Genomic DNA, 15,910 nt, shown 5'->3' on the forward strand with positions numbered 1-15,910 from the left:
GGTAGGGGTTGGGGGCAAGTTACATGCCCACATGATGTCCTGCCTGCCTCTAGGTGCCCAAAGTCCATCTCCCGAGGGGTTTAGGGCCTCCTTCAGGTGAGATGTGGAAGGGGACAGCAGCTGGAAACAAGTCCTGGGGTGGGACAAGTAAACCCCAAGGGTGGGACTAGCTAAGCACTTCCACCCCCACAGGCCTGAACTCCAGAGGGGTGGAGAGTAATGGCCTGTGTCCAGTTGCTCAGGGCTTCCCTTGGCTGAAGTGGCCCGGCCACCAGCTATAAGGTTGAGGCCTTTAGTGGGGCCTAACTGAAGCAAGATGACTTTTGCTGGGGAAAGCCTGAGTCCCACTCTCAAAATGCCACACTTCCCCACTCCCCAGCCCAGGCCCCTGCCTGCCCCAGGTTTCCCTTGGGACCAGAAGCCCCTGCCTGGCAGTAAGGGAATGATGCCAATTCCACCAGGATCTGTGCCTGAGAAGCAGGCCTCTCTGGGATATTTACTTGGAAATTTTATTCAAATGGAGACTGGCGCCTGAGCTCTCCTTGGGGAATCCAGTGGGTGGGGAAGCCCTGGACTAGGCTTCCCCCTTCCTCTTCTGGGACAGCCCTGGCCTGCTGCTAGGACTGCCTGCCTGCCCCCAGGCCCTGGACCCCAGGCTTCTGGGCCCCATGCAAACCTGCAGCCCCGCCCTGTGCCAGGCGCCGACCGCGCACCCGCACCCGTGGGCCCCTTCCCTGTGTTCTCCGGCGCTGTCCGGGCCCTGGGGAGTGCTGGGCGCAGGCTGCTCTCTTCTGGGCCATTCTTTCCTGGCCCCCTCCTCCCTTCCGTTTCCGCGGCTGGCCATAAGGCCGGCTGGAGGCAGCAGGCCGGCGCTGGGCAGGGGGGCGGACAGGCGTCAGGGGCTCCCGCCCGCCCCTTCCCCTCTGCCGGCCCGCCCCGGGGCCTGGGCCAACTGAAACCACAGGAGGAGGAAGCGCGGAATCAGGAACTGGCCGGGCGGTGCAGGGCCTGAGTCTGAGTCTGTCCTCGGTGGCCCCAGGAACAGCTGCGGGTAACTCCTGCCCCAGGCCCAGGAGGCCGTGGTAGGAGCAGGGGGCAGCGGGCAGGGGGGCTGGGCAGGCAGTCTGAGAGTCGGACACGGGCCTGGTGGGGCAGGGTCCGTGGAAGGGCAGGGGCGGTTGTGGTGGCGGGGCTGTGGCTGCCGGGGGCACCAGCAGGGGCTGGCTTGGCCCTGCCAAGGGCCCTCTGCGCACTGTGCCTCTGCCGTGGGTGCTGGGTGCTGGGTGGAAGGGCCCAGGGAGGGAGGCTCTGGGAGGTTTCTGTTCCAGGGCTGGGAAGGGGACTCCTGGCATCAGGGACGCAGGAAACAATGAGGGCCTTCCCAGGCCAGGCCGCATTTTGTACCTATGGCTATATTTCAACAGGACAGGACCCCACCTCCTGCCTGTCTGTAGCTCCTCATGGCTCCTCTTGGCCCGAAAGCCCCTCGCCTCCCTGTCCCACCGCTCCATTTCCAACTACTGCTTTGCCCCCAGTGGTGGCCTCTCCTCTCTCTCTCTCCAGGACTACACTATGGGCTTTTCTTCAGCGCTATGCAGCCCACAGGGCCACGGGGCAGTGCAGCAGATGCAGGAGGCTGAGCTTCGGCTCCTGGAGGGCATGAGGAAGTGGATGGCCCAGCGCGTCAAGAGTGACAGGGAATATGCAGGGCTTCTGCACCACATGTCACTACAGGACAGTGGGGGCCAGAGCCGAGGCATCAGCTTCCATAGCCCCATCAGCCAGGTGGGATTCTACGGACCCTAGACCTCCTCACCTTCTTCCCACCCTTGACCAAAGAGTTCCTCTGTGTGCCAGGCATGGGTATATCTGCCTGCCCCTTCCTTTCCCGGAGCCCACTGGGGAGGGTTGGAGATTCGGCAGGCCCATGCTTGAGAGCCATCGTCGCGCATTCCCCATCTCACCCGTCTCGTGTGTGCTGTAGTCGTGGGCAGAGATCACCAGCCAGACGGAGGGCCTGAGCCGGGTGCTGAGGCAGCACGCGGAAGATCTGAACTCAGGGCCCCTGAGCAAGCTGAGCCTGCTGATCCGGGAGCGGCAGCAGCTGCGCAAGACCTACAGCGAGCAGTGGCAGCAGCTGCAGCAGGAACTCACCAAGGTGGGTGGGTGGCACTGGGGTTTCACCTGGTCATTTCTGCCTACTTTTTGAGCCTAAACGCGCTGGTTTTGCACAAGAGCCCCTGGATTCTCTGGGGAAGTGGAAGTATCTGACCACAGGCTTGACCCAAGGCCTGCTCCAGCCCTGCCGCAGCTTCCTTCCCGCCTCCTCCCCCACCTCAGGCTGGCCTTTCTGTGCATTTTCTGTCTCCTAACTGTGTGCCTGCGCTGAGTGCTGGGAGTACAAGGATGAGTGATCCAGCCATCGCCTGGGAGGAATGCAGGGTCTGTGACCCACCTCCCGCATTGCACCCGATGGGGTCTGAGAGATAGTGAGAGGAATGAGGGCTACTCTGCCTGCCCTTAGTCCAGGTTGGCTCCTCCCAGGGCCCTAGAGACACCATGAGGCAGCAGCATGGCCCTCTGACTCAGATGTTAAGGACCAGGGCTGCGAAGTGGACCTGCTTGGCATTTGAATCCTTCCCAGCTTCTCAGTCTAGAGACTGTGTGATTGGAGCTATTTATGTGGCTGTTTTAGCCTCCTTATTCGATGTGCTGGGCTGCTGCCTGCACCACACCCCTTCTACCAGCCCCAAACCTAGCCTTTCCATGGACCCACAGCGGCCCCTGGTGGTCAGTCTTGACCCCTTCCACTCTCTCCTCAGAAGATCATGTAATTCAGGGGGTCTGCTTGTTTTTGTAGGCAGTTACTGGAACACAGCCTTGCCCGTATATGTTCATATTATCCATGGTTACTAAAGAGCTACAATGGCAGAGCTGAATAGTTTCAACAGAGACCGCATGGCCTACAAGCCTAAAATGTTTACCATCTGGCCCTTAAGAAAAAGGCTGATCTAGTCTATGCATTTAGCTCAGCTACAGATGGAGAAGCTGAGGTTCAGAGGAGAGGAGTGGAGCTTGCCCAAAGTATGCCAGTGCACAAACAGGGATCTGGGATGAGAACTCTGGTGTTAACCATCTATGGTTCCTGCCACCAGGAACGGAATTTGCGGGACTCAGCGCAAAATGAAAATGTGGGGCCCCTTGTCATAAAATTAAGAATTTCAAGATGGAATCAATAGAGCATTAAACCAATCACAGAGCCCTTCTGAGTGTGGAGTTATGTGCCACAACTGCACAGGCTGCACACACACCTGCCACCAGATACTACTCTAGGCCAAGGAGGGACAGTTGTAGCCTGCCCAGTCCACCTCTCTGCCTCCCTCAGGGACCTGCCCTTAACCCAACTCCTCTGACCTTAACCTCAACGGCAGAGGCTAGATCCCAGAGGTCTCCAGGCTCTTCTTGAAGGATGGACCTGGATGTGCTGCCTGCCTGGACTGTAGGACCTGTTTAGGGCTTCACCTTGAGCAGGAATCTCCCATGCCCTGGGGACCTACTGTCCCACTTGGTTTCTTCTCTCTCTCCAGACCCACAGCCAGGACATTGAGAAGCTGAAGAACCAGTACCGAGCCCTGGCACGGGACAGCGCCCAGGCCAGGCGCAAGTACCAGGAGGCCAGCAAAGGTCTGGGGCTGCCCTCCCTCCCTGGCAGGGCGGGAATCCCAAGCCAGCTCAGACCAGTCCCCAGGTACTCAGGGAGGGGACGCTGCCTAGGCCTCTGTGCTGTCACCCACACCCCCTTGCCCCCACCTGTCAGACAAGGACCGTGACAAGGCCAAGGACAAGTATGTTCGCAGCCTATGGAAGCTCTTCGCTCACCATAACCGCTACGTGCTGGGCGTGCGGGCCGCACAGCTGCACCACCAGCACCACCACCAGCTCATGCTGCCTGGCCTGCTCCAGTCCCTGCAGGACCTGCACCAGGAGATGGCCTGCATCCTGTAAGCCCACAGCCCCGCCCCACCCCCATCACAGCCCTGAAGCCCTGCCCCTGTGCCCAGAGGCAGGGTCCAGAAAACCCAGCCCTGTCAAAGTGATAGTCACATAATCAGGTGCCAGTCTACTTACATCCAAATTACATCATTCCAGGGCTGTTACTGCAGGGTTTTATTGTATTTATTGAACACTGTTCTAGCCTCTGTGATACAGCAGGGAATGTAGACAAAAATATCTGCCCTTTAGACTGTTCATTTGTGAAGAAAGAAAAGGAAATCGATAAAATACAGGTGATAGGTGCTATGGAAAAAATAAAACAAGGAAAGAGAACGAGGAGACGGGGGACAGGGCAGGAGGTTACTGTTTGAAATGGAGTGGTCTAGGAAAGCCTCAGAAGTATGGGAGTGGGCCAGGGGGATATTTGGAAAAAGGCCATTCAAGGAAAAGGGACCAGCAGGCTCACAGGCCCCGACATGGGACAGTGCCTGAAATCCAGGAACAACAAGGAAGCCAGTGTAGCCTATGCAGAGTGAGGGAAGGGCAGAGTCGGACACAAGGCTGGAGGAGTCCAGGGAAGACAGAGGGTCCAGCAGGACTTGGGCTCTGTGTGGACCAGAAGAGTGACGTGATCTGAACTGTCTTAAGTATGGGTGCTGTGCTGAGAATAGACGTCAGGAGGCAAGGAGAGGACCAGGGAGACCAGAAAAGAAGCTCCTGCAGTGATCCAGACCACAGACCATGGCCACTGGATAGGGCGGTAACAATGGAGGGCAGAAGTGGTCAGGTCCTGGGTGTACTTTGAAGGCAGAGCCAGTGGAGTTTCCTCATGGATTGGAAGCAGGGTGTGAAATAGAGCAGTCAAGGATAACTCCAGGAATTTGGCCCCGAGCACCAGGAGATGGTGTCTCTGTGGAGAAGGTTATGCAAGAAACAGGTTCAGGAAACAAGAACAGGAGTTTCTTTTTTAGCTGGGGGAGTTTGGGTGTCTAAGAGATGTCCAACAGGACGGTTTGAGTAGGTGGATGGTTACATGAGACTGGAGCTCTGAGAGGCGCTGGGACTGGAGTTATAAATGTGGGTCAGCAGCACATCCATGGCTTATGTGTGTATCAGAACCCCGGAGTCCCAGCTGTTGGGCTGACTGTCCGGAGTAGGCATGTTTGTAGCTCACATTTACCGAGCACTTCCTCGCACCACACACTGCACATAGGCTCTTATTGGGTCCTTACAACTCCCAGGAGATGCCAAGTAATTTGCCTGTAGTCATTTGGCTGGTAAATGATGGGTGTGGGGTCAACCCCAGGGTGGATCCAAACCCAGTTACATGAGCCCCAAGCTTCCCAGCCATGCCCAGCCTGAGGCCCTGCTGACTGGGGTTCCTGTCTGGGGGCAGGAAGGAGATCCTGCAGGAATACCTGGAGATTAGCAGCCTAGTGCAGGACGAGGTGGTGGCCATTCACCGGGAGATGGCTGCAGCGGCTGCCCGCATCCAGCCTGAGGCTGAGTACCAAGGCTTCCTGCAACAGTATGGGTAAGCCCCTCCTTGCAGCTCTCGAGGGCCAGGGCTGCTGGCCTGTTCACTGACGGGCACTGTTCCCCGCAGGTCCACACCTGACGTCCCACCCTGTGTCACCTTTGATGAGTCGCTGCTTGAGGAGACTGAGCTGCTGGAGCCCGGGGAGCTGCAGCTGAACGAGCTGACTGTGGAGAGCGTGCAGCACACGTGTGTGGTGGCTTGGCTTAGGGCCTGGGGGTGGATGCTGTCTATACAGAGCTGTGGCCAGCCCACCAGGCTTGTTTGGCTCTGCAGGGATGCATCTGAGGGGCACGGCTCTAATACTGCCCTTCCTCTGGGCACAGGCTGACCTCAGTGACAGATGAACTGGCTGTGGCCACTGAGACGGTGCTCAGCCGCCGGGAGACAGTCACTCAGCTGCAGCACGAGCTCTGCAACGAGGAGCAGAATATCCACCCCCGGGAGCGGTGAGTGGGGCCCACCTACAGCAGCCTCCTGGCCCTCCCTTCCATCCCTCTGGCCTGCCTGACCCACTGCCAGCCACTAGCAGCAGGCTGAGCCCCTCTCTCTCCCTGACCCTTCCACCTGCCCCTGCCTGCAGGGTGCAGCTTCTGGGCAAGAAGCAGGTGTTGCACGAGGCGCTGCAGGGGCTGCAGGTAGCACTGTGCAGCCAAGCCAAGCTGCAGGCCCAGCAGGAGCTGCTGCAGGCCAAGCTGGAGCAGCTGGGCCCCGGCGAGCCCCAGCCCGTGCTGCTCCTGCAGGATGACCGCCATTCCACCTCATCCTCGGTGAGCCGCCCACCCACTGCCCACGCTGCCAGCCATGCCCGCCAGCCCGCCCCAGACCGCGCTCCTCATTTTCGCCCTCCCCCTCCCCAAGCCTGGCCACCCGCTGACGTCTGTCCCTGGCCTCAGGAGCAGGAGCGAGAAGGGGGAAGGACGCCCACCCTGGAGATCCTTAAGAGCCACATCTCAGGAATCTTCCGCCCCAAGTTCTCGGTGAGTGGAGCCCAGCCTGGGCCGGCACCACTGCCTTTCTTTAAGGGGTGGACCAGGCCAGGGGCCTCAGAGATGTACCCTGGGTTGCCCTAGAAAGGTGGCTATTCTCATGCCACCTCTCTTTACTGAGGAGTCCCCTCTTCCCTGGGATTCAAGAAGAGACCTGCAGCCTTGTTACCCTGTGGCTCTCCCTGCTCCAGGAGTGGGTGAGGGCCTGGTGGAAAAAGCAAAAGCTTGGTTTGGGATCAGCCAGCCTGGGCTCCCCATCCCAGCTCTGCCTGGAGCAAACCTGAGCAAGTTTATCCCTGGCTTCAAGGGTTATGGATGGCTCTGTGTGGTACTCGGATGGTTTGTGAGGGGCAGAGACAGACAGATAGATATTCCCCAATTGGCCCTGGCTGGCCTGGTGGCCTCCCATGACGAGCTGGCTGACTGACCCCTCCTTGCTCCCCACTTCCCCTTTCCAGCTACCCCCACCACTGCAGCTCGTTCCAGAAGTGCAGAAGCCCCTGCATGAGCAGCTGTGGTACCATGGGGCCATCCCGCGGGCAGAGGTGGCTGAGCTGCTGACCCACTCCGGGGACTTCCTGGTCCGGGAGAGCCAGGGCAAGCAGGAGTACGTGCTGTCTGTGCTGTGGGACGGCCAGCCCCGACACTTCATCATCCAGTCTGCTGATGTGAGTGGGGCCTGGACCCAAGTCTTCCCCTTCCCATCCTTCCCCTCCCCTCCACCTCATCAGGGAATAACCTTGAAAAGGTATGAAGGAGCTACCTTGTCTCAGACGCCTCCCTGGCAGAGCTGAAAGAGGCCACAGAGACTACCCAGTCCCTGCACTGAAACAGAGGCTTAAGCCTTCAGCGTGTGTTCACCCGTAGGATGGGAGAGCAGACTTGTCATGCGCCATCAGGTTCTGCCTCTGCCACAGGTCTCTGCCTCGTGTCCCAGGCAGTCCCTTTCTCCCTGCTGCTTTTCCTCTCCCTTCCCAGGGCTCAGGCCCCTTCAGCAGTGGAGGCTGTTGACCCCAGGTCCCCCTGTCCCACAGAACCTGTACCGACTAGAAGGAGACGGCTTTCCCAGCATCCCCTTGCTCATCGACCATCTGCTGCGCTCCCAACAGCCCCTCACCAAGAAGAGCGGTATTGTCCTGAATAGGGCCGTGCCCAAGGTGAGCCTGCGCCCCGCCCAGCCCCTGCCTCCTGCTTGGGGGTGCAGGTTCAAGCCCACATAGAATCAGAGGAAGAGCTTGCCAGGCCCCAGTATAGATACAGGGTGCAAAGGGACTCCTCACTCCCCAGGGGGCCAGCCTCCCTCTAGTTTGGAATGTCCAGGCCACTTCTGTTCCCTGGGCCACACGCACCAGGCTGGTGCTCCCCGACTTAGTGTCCTTGCCTGGCCCCGGAGTCACCTGAGTGTGATCCTGATGTGATCTAATCCCCATTTTACAGACCAACAAACCAAGGCACCAAGAAATGAAAGACATAGCATTGGTGGGGGGTGTTCAGTCCTTCATAGGGCCCAGCATGCCCTCCTTTCATTGACTTCTTACCCCTCCCACTCCTTCCTCCCCCAGGACAAGTGGGCACTAAGCCATGAGGACCTGGTGTTGGGTGAGCAAATTGGGCGGGTGAGTTGAGTGCGCTCTTCCAGCCTCCTGGCTGCCTGCTTTTCCCTCCCCCAGCACCACTGCCTTTCCAGCCCTCAGGCAGAGTCACAACAAGGCCTCATCTACAGAGAGTACTTCGGCCTCCCTGCCTCCTTCTGATTCTCAACGTGTACCTCTGACTCCCCGTCCAGCCACTCTCCCAAAAGTACCCGTCCCGAGAACTCCCCAGAGATGGCTCTGCCACTAGCACCCACCCCCCAGCCTCCTCAGGGAGGGGAGACACACTCTGTTCATGTGAGCTATAAAATACCTGCTCAGGAAAGAAGTCACTTTTCTAAAAATCAAATGCTTTTCCAATGCAAGTGAAAGTGATTTTTGGATTTTCCTTGTCACTTCTCAGTGAACGTGGCAAATCAGAGGTAATTGTCTCTGTCTATCCCCGTGTGTACACTCGGTCCTCTGACTGGAGAGCTGGGATGATTAGGTCTAAGCGTCAGGGGTGGGTGGGGACAAGCTAGGCTGTGCCCTGAGTAGAGAAGAGGACCACGGTCTGCAGAAGACAGGTGGGAACCCAAGACCATTTCAGGGGAATTTTGGCGAAGTATTCAGCGGACGCCTGCGAGCGGACAACACCCTGGTGGCAGTGAAATCTTGTCGAGAGACACTCCCGCCTGACCTCAAGGCCAAGTTTCTGCAGGAAGCAAGGTGGGTGATCAAAATAACCATCACCATAGGTTCCCCATGTGAAGGGTTCCTCTGCGCATGGTGTGACACCAAGTACTTAATCCTCATGGCCCCCATAGTGTGGAGGGGAAGGGGCTCAGGGACCCACCCAAAGTCACACATCCAGGTCTGTTGGCCTCAGAGGCCAAGCTCTTCTCTTCTGCTGTCCTTCTCCCATTCTCCCTCGGGCTGCCTGGGCTTCCTTGGGGCTCCCAGGGCTGAGGAGGTGAGTGTACAAGACCCCAAGGCAGGAGCCTAAGCAGCAGTGCCCCCCCCGCCCCCCACCAGGATCCTGAAGCAGTACAGCCACCCCAACATCGTGCGTCTCATTGGCGTCTGCACCCAGAAACAGCCCATCTACATTGTCATGGAGCTTGTGCAGGGTGAGCAGAGACAGCTGATCTCCAAGGGTGGGGCTCTCAGCCCAGCCAGATCTGCCCCCATTCCCAGAAGTCTCAACCAGTTTCCCCCCACCCCCAGGGGGAGACTTCCTGACCTTCCTGCGGACAGAGGGAGCCCGCCTGCGGGTGAAGACTCTGCTGCAGATGGTTGGGGACGCAGCTGCGGGCATGGAGTACCTGGAGAGCAAGTGCTGCATCCACCGGTGAGGGCGAGGGCGTGGCAACCTCATGCAACCCCTGCCAGTCCCACAGCCAGCCCCCGCCCCGACACAGGCAGTGCTGTCACCCCACACTCCCCTCCCCAGCAGGCACCAGCTCCAGAGGTGGAGCTTCCCTCCCTGACGGACCAGGAGTCCCAGGGGCAGGGAGCAGCTTTGGTTCATGGCTGTGTCTTGAGCGCCCAGGCCAGGCAGGTGACAGGTGCTCATGGATGTTGGCTGAATGAGCCCCCGTCCTGCTTCGCCCAGAGACCTGGCTGCTCGGAACTGCCTGGTGACAGAGAAGAATGTCCTGAAGATCAGTGACTTTGGGATGTCCCGGGAGGAAGCCGATGGGATCTACGCAGCCTCGGGGGGCCTCAGACAAGTCCCTGTGAAGTGGACGGCACCCGAGGCGCTTAACTACGGTACCTGGGCCTTTTCCACTCTGGCTGCAGGGCCCGATGCTGGGCGTGGGTCCTGACCCCTGGCCCTCTCTGGCCAGCAGACGCGGGCAGCCCACTCACACTGCCTTACCTCCTGGCAGGCCGCTACTCCTCCGAGAGTGATGTGTGGAGCTTTGGCATCTTACTCTGGGAGACCTTCAGCCTGGGAGCCTCCCCCTATCCCAACCTCAGCAATCAGCAGACTCGGGAGTTTGTGGAGAAAGGTAAGGGAACCCTGCGGTGTGACAGCAGCCTCCAAGCCAAGCCCTCTTCTAGTGTGCCAGCTGGACTCTTCCAGATACCCTAATCTTCTAACCTTCCCAGTGGAGCAGAATAAGAATAATCAGGTGGCTACCAAAACAGGAGTGACCCCTTGTTATGTGCCAAGCCATACACTATTCCATTTACTCTTTACAGCATGTGAGGTAGGTCCCTTTTACAGAAGGAAACACTGAGGTTTGCAGAAGCCACACAACTAGCACACGGTGGCCTGAGATTAGAACCTCTGTGTTTTTGGTGAAGAAAAATGTGTCCTTATGAACGGTGTGCCTTAAGCAGCTCCCGTTGCTCAAGGTATGCCCTCAGGGGCTGCCAGAGGCCCTCAGACCCCCTCCTCATGCCCAGTGTGCTGTGCCTGTCCTCACAGGGGGCCGCCTGCCCTGCCCGGAGCTGTGCCCCGATGCTGTGTTCAGACTCATGGAGCAGTGCTGGGCCTACGAGCCCAGGCAGCGGCCCAGTTTCAGCACCATCTACCAGGAACTGCAGAGCATCCGAAAGCGGCATCGGTGAGGCTGGGGCCCCACTTCTCAAGCCAGTGGCCTCTGCAGGCAGGATTGTACCTCCTCACCAGCTCCAGCTCACACCACTGGACAGCTCTTCATTGTCCTGGACTCCAGCCACCGGTATCCATGCTGCCAGCAGGGATGCAGCACCGTGTCTGCTGTGCATCCCTGCTCCTGCCAGGGCTTCCTCCCCCAGGCAGAAATAATAAAACCACTTGTGCCCATTAAGTCCTCTTGGCATGTGCACTCCTCTGGAGGGCAGGTCTTAGAAGGAGTAGAGGCTCTGTAGCATGGCCTTGAGGGAGGAGGAGGACCAGCAGTGGTCACAGGGCAGAACTAACAAGGTTTGGTAGTTGCTGGATGTGAGACGTGCACGGGGAGGAAGTGGGGAGATCAGGATGATATACAGGCTTCTGACCAGATGGTGGTGTTATTCCTGGAAAAGGATCATAGGCAAAGCAGCAGAGCTGCAGGAAGGATGGGGAGTTTGGAGAAACTGCATCTGACGGGCCTATGGGGATGTGTGACCCATAAGTCAGGAAGCCCAGATGTAAAGTAAAGGCTGGCAACTGAGGTTTGAAAGTCACTAGCTTATAAATATTAGAGACACTATGTATGTGTATAGCAGTCACATGAGATTCAGGAGGGAAGAGAAAAGTGTTAGGGGAAGTTAAAGTTCCACTCAAAGAAGACGAGAGTGGCTGCAGAGAAAGAAAACACTTTCCATCTCTCAAGACAAGTTTACTGAGCCGTGGGGTAGCAGAGCAGGGAGCCCTCAACTCACCTCCTTCCCTAAGTTCCCCCCTCCCAAATCTACAGAGTTATTTGAAACTTTTCTAGCTAGTGAAGATCAGGAAGACAAAGATGTATGAACAAACTGAAAAACAGAAACTGGGAAAGATTTACAGCACCAAAGAACAAAGCAGGCAGAAATTTGAGGTGGAATGGCCACCCCTCAAGAAAGTTCAGGAAATAGTTAACATATATTTTCAAAGAGCTAAAAGGCCTAAAACTTGTTTAAACAAAAGGAAATCAAGATAGAGTGTGATGTGATGCAGTGAAAATACTGAGAATTCACAGTGGAGCCCCATCAGAAGTGGTAAAAAGCAGAACTGAAGAACTTCTGCTTCTGATAGGATGTGGTAGGTCTCCTCAGGCCCCCACACCCATTGCAACAGCTAGGAGGAAACGTAAGGTGAAGATAGTAATTTTTAAAGAGTGGCAAGTGGTAGGAGAAATATAGACCATATGAACTATAGTTTCAAGGAGGAGAAAGTCTGTCCAAGTTGACCTGGTGATGGGTGGGTAGTTTTTTCCCTGAGACATTTGCTGATCTGGGACATCTCTGATGATCAGAATTGCCCCAAGCAGAGACTCTATTGGGGGAAAAAGAAATGGACAGTTTCTGGTGCTTACAATGACTATGCTATGGACTGGCACCTGGAGGAACTCGAAATGCAAAGCCAGCTTTCCACCATGGAACATTTGCTGTGTTCTAGAGCCATGTGGGCAACTAGGAAGAAGCTGGGTTGGAAAGGCAGGTGTTTAGAGGGAAGGGGCCTGAAAAGAACAAATAACTAGTTTCCCTCTCAAGATACTGGCTAGATTTTAAACACCAATGAAATGGGCATTACCCAGTAAGTGTTTGTCATTAAAGGGAAGTGGTACATCCAAGGGCAGAGTAAAGCAGGCATTAATGGAATCTCCTATCTGCATGAAAGGGTGCTCAGGCACCAGATGTGGCTATCCCCAGGGGCAGAGTCTGTGCCAGCACCTTGGGGTCCTCAGGGTCCTCAGTATACTGAGATGCCTGAGGACCCAGGCCTGGCTCATGGACAGATGTAGAGCATTAACAGCCAGTGGAGTGTCCTGAACTTCTGCAGCTATGCAACCACAGAGAACACCGGTTACCACTTTGCACGGAAAAGGGAACAACACACAATGGGCAGCGCTGCTGGCTATGTGCTTGCCCTGGAAAACATGGCACAAAGTCAATTCCCAACACACCTTGTTACATTATGGCTACTTGTGGGCAGCAGCCAATGGGCTAGCAGTCTAGAGTCTAGCAGCAGGACAGCTGCATAATCAAGTCCCCACTCCTGTAGGAAAAGCATGATGGCAACAGATTATATGTGACACTTGTCCCCTGTTCACAACCCATGGGGATCGTGATGGTTACTTTATATATCACCTTGGCTGAGTCATGGTGCTGAGATATGTGGTCAGATATGATTCTGGATTGTTTCTGTGGAGGTGTTTTTGGTTAAGATTAAGATTTAAATTGGTGGACTTTGAGTAAAGCAAAGTATAGAGTTCCCTCTATAATGTGGGTGGGCCTTATCCAATCAGCTGAAAGCCTGAGCAAGAGGGAATTCGGCAGCAGACGGCCTTTGGACTTGAACTGCAGCATCAGCTCTTCTCTGGGTCTACAGCAGGCTGGTCTACCCTCTAGATTTTGGACTTGCCAGCCCCCATTACTGTGTGAGGCTCTTCCTTAAAATAAATCTATATCTATCTATGTAGTTCTACCTACATCTATTTATCTCCAATTCGTTCTTCTCTGTAGAATCCTAATACAGGGATGTCCGTGGAAAAGGACCCTTTGACCATGAACATCAGTGAAACCAACAAGCTGTCAGAACCACTGCCACCTGGGTACACTGTCACACAGGACATGGCAGCTCATCTGTAATCCAGGGCCAGGCTAATTAACGTGCCTGGATTACTAGCTACACAGTGGAGTGGCAGAGGGAGCTCTGGAGCACAAAGTCTGGGGCACTGAACCTGGTTGGTCCTAACAAATTATTATGTGTCCTCTACTTTCCCCTTGAGGGTACCGCTGGGCATTGCATCGATGCAGTAGATGGCTTTTTCTGGGTACAACACAGCAATTCCTGTCCGCACAGTGCATGTGGGCCATAACATTCAAGGACTCCTAAATGGACTATGTTGCATCTTTGGGTTCTTCAAACACATCCAGTCGGGCAACAGCACTGCCTTTACAACCAAGAGTACTCAGGGGGCATTTGCTGGACATTTTGTGCCCTGTGTCACCAATAGGTGGCAGGTGCCAACAAAAGATGGAATGTACTTTTAAAGAAGGAACTAAAACAGATAAGTGAACAACCGAAGCTCAGCTCTCAGTGGACCCCACACTCGAACAAGATGGCGTGGATTCAAAATGTGGCCATTCCAGGGAAGGATGCTTCTCATTTGGACAGAGTGTTTAACTATGAGGTTGGGAGGGAGAGAAGAGGCCCCAGTCGGCTATAAGAGACTCAAACAACATATTTAGTCCTTCTTACTCTTCTTTTCACCCTCTTAGGCCTACCTCCAAGAAACAGGCTATTGGAGCTATGGTGGCAAAGAGGAGCCAGAGGGTGGAAAATTCTAACCCGATGCTTCTTCTACTGCCCTGGATATACTTACGGACATCAGGCTTGTACTTGTCTGCCAAACACCAACCAGTCTAAACTATGTAGTGTAAGTGGTGATAGACAATCGTACTGCCTCAGGCTTCATGCTGGTCAGTCAAGGCAGCAAATATGCAGTTGCCAACATGTCTTGCTGCACTTAGGTTAATGAACCAGGAAAAGTGGAGTGCTCTATCTCTCAGGTCATAAACAGGGTGGCTCTCAGGTTGATCCCCAGTGGTATCTGGGACAGAGTGGTTTGGCTCCAGATAAGGAGACTGGCTGTGGTCTGTCCTGCAACTGGGCCTGATCATCCTGCTGGGAGGCATAGTTATGGTCATGCTCATCTGATGTTGTCTAAGATAGAAAAGATTTGGTCCAAGCTCCCATCAGTAAAATGAATCAGACTATCTAAGGGGTGACATGCTCCTGGAAAGAATTCTTAGCTGGATGCATGGAAGATTGGGGTGGTGGGAAGTAGAGTTTTCAGAAACAGCTCTGACACAGTGCCCTGACCACCTTGCCTGGGCGCAAGGCTTGACCACAGTCCAACCCAAGTCTTGGCAGAACACACTATGATCCCTGTTGGAACAAGGGGAGAAGCAGCCTGGTGAGAAGCCACCCTCTTCTGAGGGAAATGCCACAAGGCCCTTTCTCCTCCCTCTTCCGAGTTTCAGTTGAGTGCAGGCCTTTCCACCTTGCTCCTCCTCCTTCCATTTAGAGTGTAGCTGCAGGCCATAAAATTGTCTGATTGTAGTTGAGTCGGCACCTCAGCCACAGAGAGACCTACCACCATGCTGCCTGTCATCTGGTCCCTCTGGTTCAGTGTTGGCCTGTGACTAGGGAAAGCTGCCACACCATGCTGGTCTTGCTTTTGCTGTCTGTGTGAGTAATAGCTGTCTGGATCTATTGGGGCTTGTCATCTCCTTGCTGGCTGGGTCTCATGGAAGTGTAGTAGGCACACCTAGCAGCTGCATAGTGTTCCTGGTCGCCCTGTTAGCTACCATGCTGCACTTAGGGCCTGCTTAAACTCTTGATAGAGGGGAAACTTTTAGAGCGATGGGAAAGTCTCATGTTTTCATCTGAGCGGTGATTACAGTTGTATATACATTTATTAAAACTCATCAAGCAGTACTTTTAAGACTTGTGCCATATACTGTAAGTTGCACCTCAATTTTTTAAAAAAATAAACCACCAGAGAACCAATAAGAGCTCTTGAAAATAAGATTATGATTGCCAAAATGAAAAATTCATTAGGAAGGTTGGAAGGTAAATTTCCCAGAACACAGGGCAAAACACACATAGAGGATGATGAACCCAGCTTAGCTCTTACACCTTAGTAACAGGCATTCTAGTTTAGCAAATAAATCTGGAAAAATATTTCTGAGGGTGATAAAAGAAAGGGGAGTAAAAACAATGAAATGTGTTTGTAAATCTAGTTAACCAACTAAAAAGTTGTTTAAGCAATTTCCCACAGTTTGTAAGTGACAGTGGAAACTGGCACAATCCTTTTGGGGGGCAATAGAATGCCAAGTATCAGCAGCCTTTATCAGTCCTTATCTGTCGCCCAGGTAACCTCACTGGTGCAAATTTGTCCTAAGGTAATAATTTGAAAAGAAGACAAGTGTGGAATTCATGGAGATGTTCACTAATGTGGTTTATTATGCTGCAAAATTATAAACAACTCAGATGCCCAGTAAAAGGAGAACAACAGGAAAACTGTTACTGACTGGTGGCAAGCACGGAGAGGGATGGTGATTCCTGCACCGTACCAATAGGAGGCAGCACCCCTTCGCCTGAGGAGCGCAGCTGCATCAAATTAAGGATACCGACA

The 15,910-nt window shown here is 54.8% G+C and overlaps 1 protein-coding gene across 3 annotated transcripts; it reads left to right on the top strand.

The window, feature by feature from the left end:
• Positions 1 to 597: 597 nt before the first annotated feature.
• FES (FES proto-oncogene, tyrosine kinase) lies at positions 598 to 10,891 on the top strand. 3 transcript variants are annotated; one of them, XM_032469297.1, is made up of 19 exons: positions 598 to 1,051; positions 1,564 to 1,785; positions 1,985 to 2,158; positions 3,588 to 3,684; positions 3,818 to 4,001; positions 5,390 to 5,527; positions 5,600 to 5,719; positions 5,857 to 5,979; positions 6,114 to 6,300; positions 6,427 to 6,510; positions 6,978 to 7,187; positions 7,554 to 7,676; positions 8,082 to 8,135; positions 8,701 to 8,819; positions 9,126 to 9,220; positions 9,318 to 9,441; positions 9,706 to 9,863; positions 9,983 to 10,105; positions 10,528 to 10,891. In XM_032469297.1, exons 2-19 carry the CDS (start codon positions 1,573 to 1,575, stop codon positions 10,668 to 10,670), a joined length of 2,469 nt encoding a protein of 822 aa, XP_032325188.1. In that variant the 5' UTR covers positions 598 to 1,051; positions 1,564 to 1,572; the 3' UTR covers positions 10,671 to 10,891. The 3 variants fall into 3 exon arrangements, with proteins under 3 accessions (XP_032325188.1, XP_032325189.1, XP_032325187.1); XM_032469296.1 differs by having other exon boundaries at positions 599 to 1,082; XM_032469298.1 differs by lacking the exon at positions 5,390 to 5,527 and having other exon boundaries at positions 598 to 1,082.
• The last annotated feature ends 5,019 nt before the right edge of the window (positions 10,892 to 15,910 follow it).

This window comes from Camelus ferus, chromosome 27, assembly GCF_009834535.1.
Source record: "Camelus ferus isolate YT-003-E chromosome 27, BCGSAC_Cfer_1.0, whole genome shotgun sequence".
Lineage (NCBI taxonomy): Eukaryota > Metazoa > Chordata > Mammalia > Artiodactyla > Camelidae > Camelus > Camelus ferus.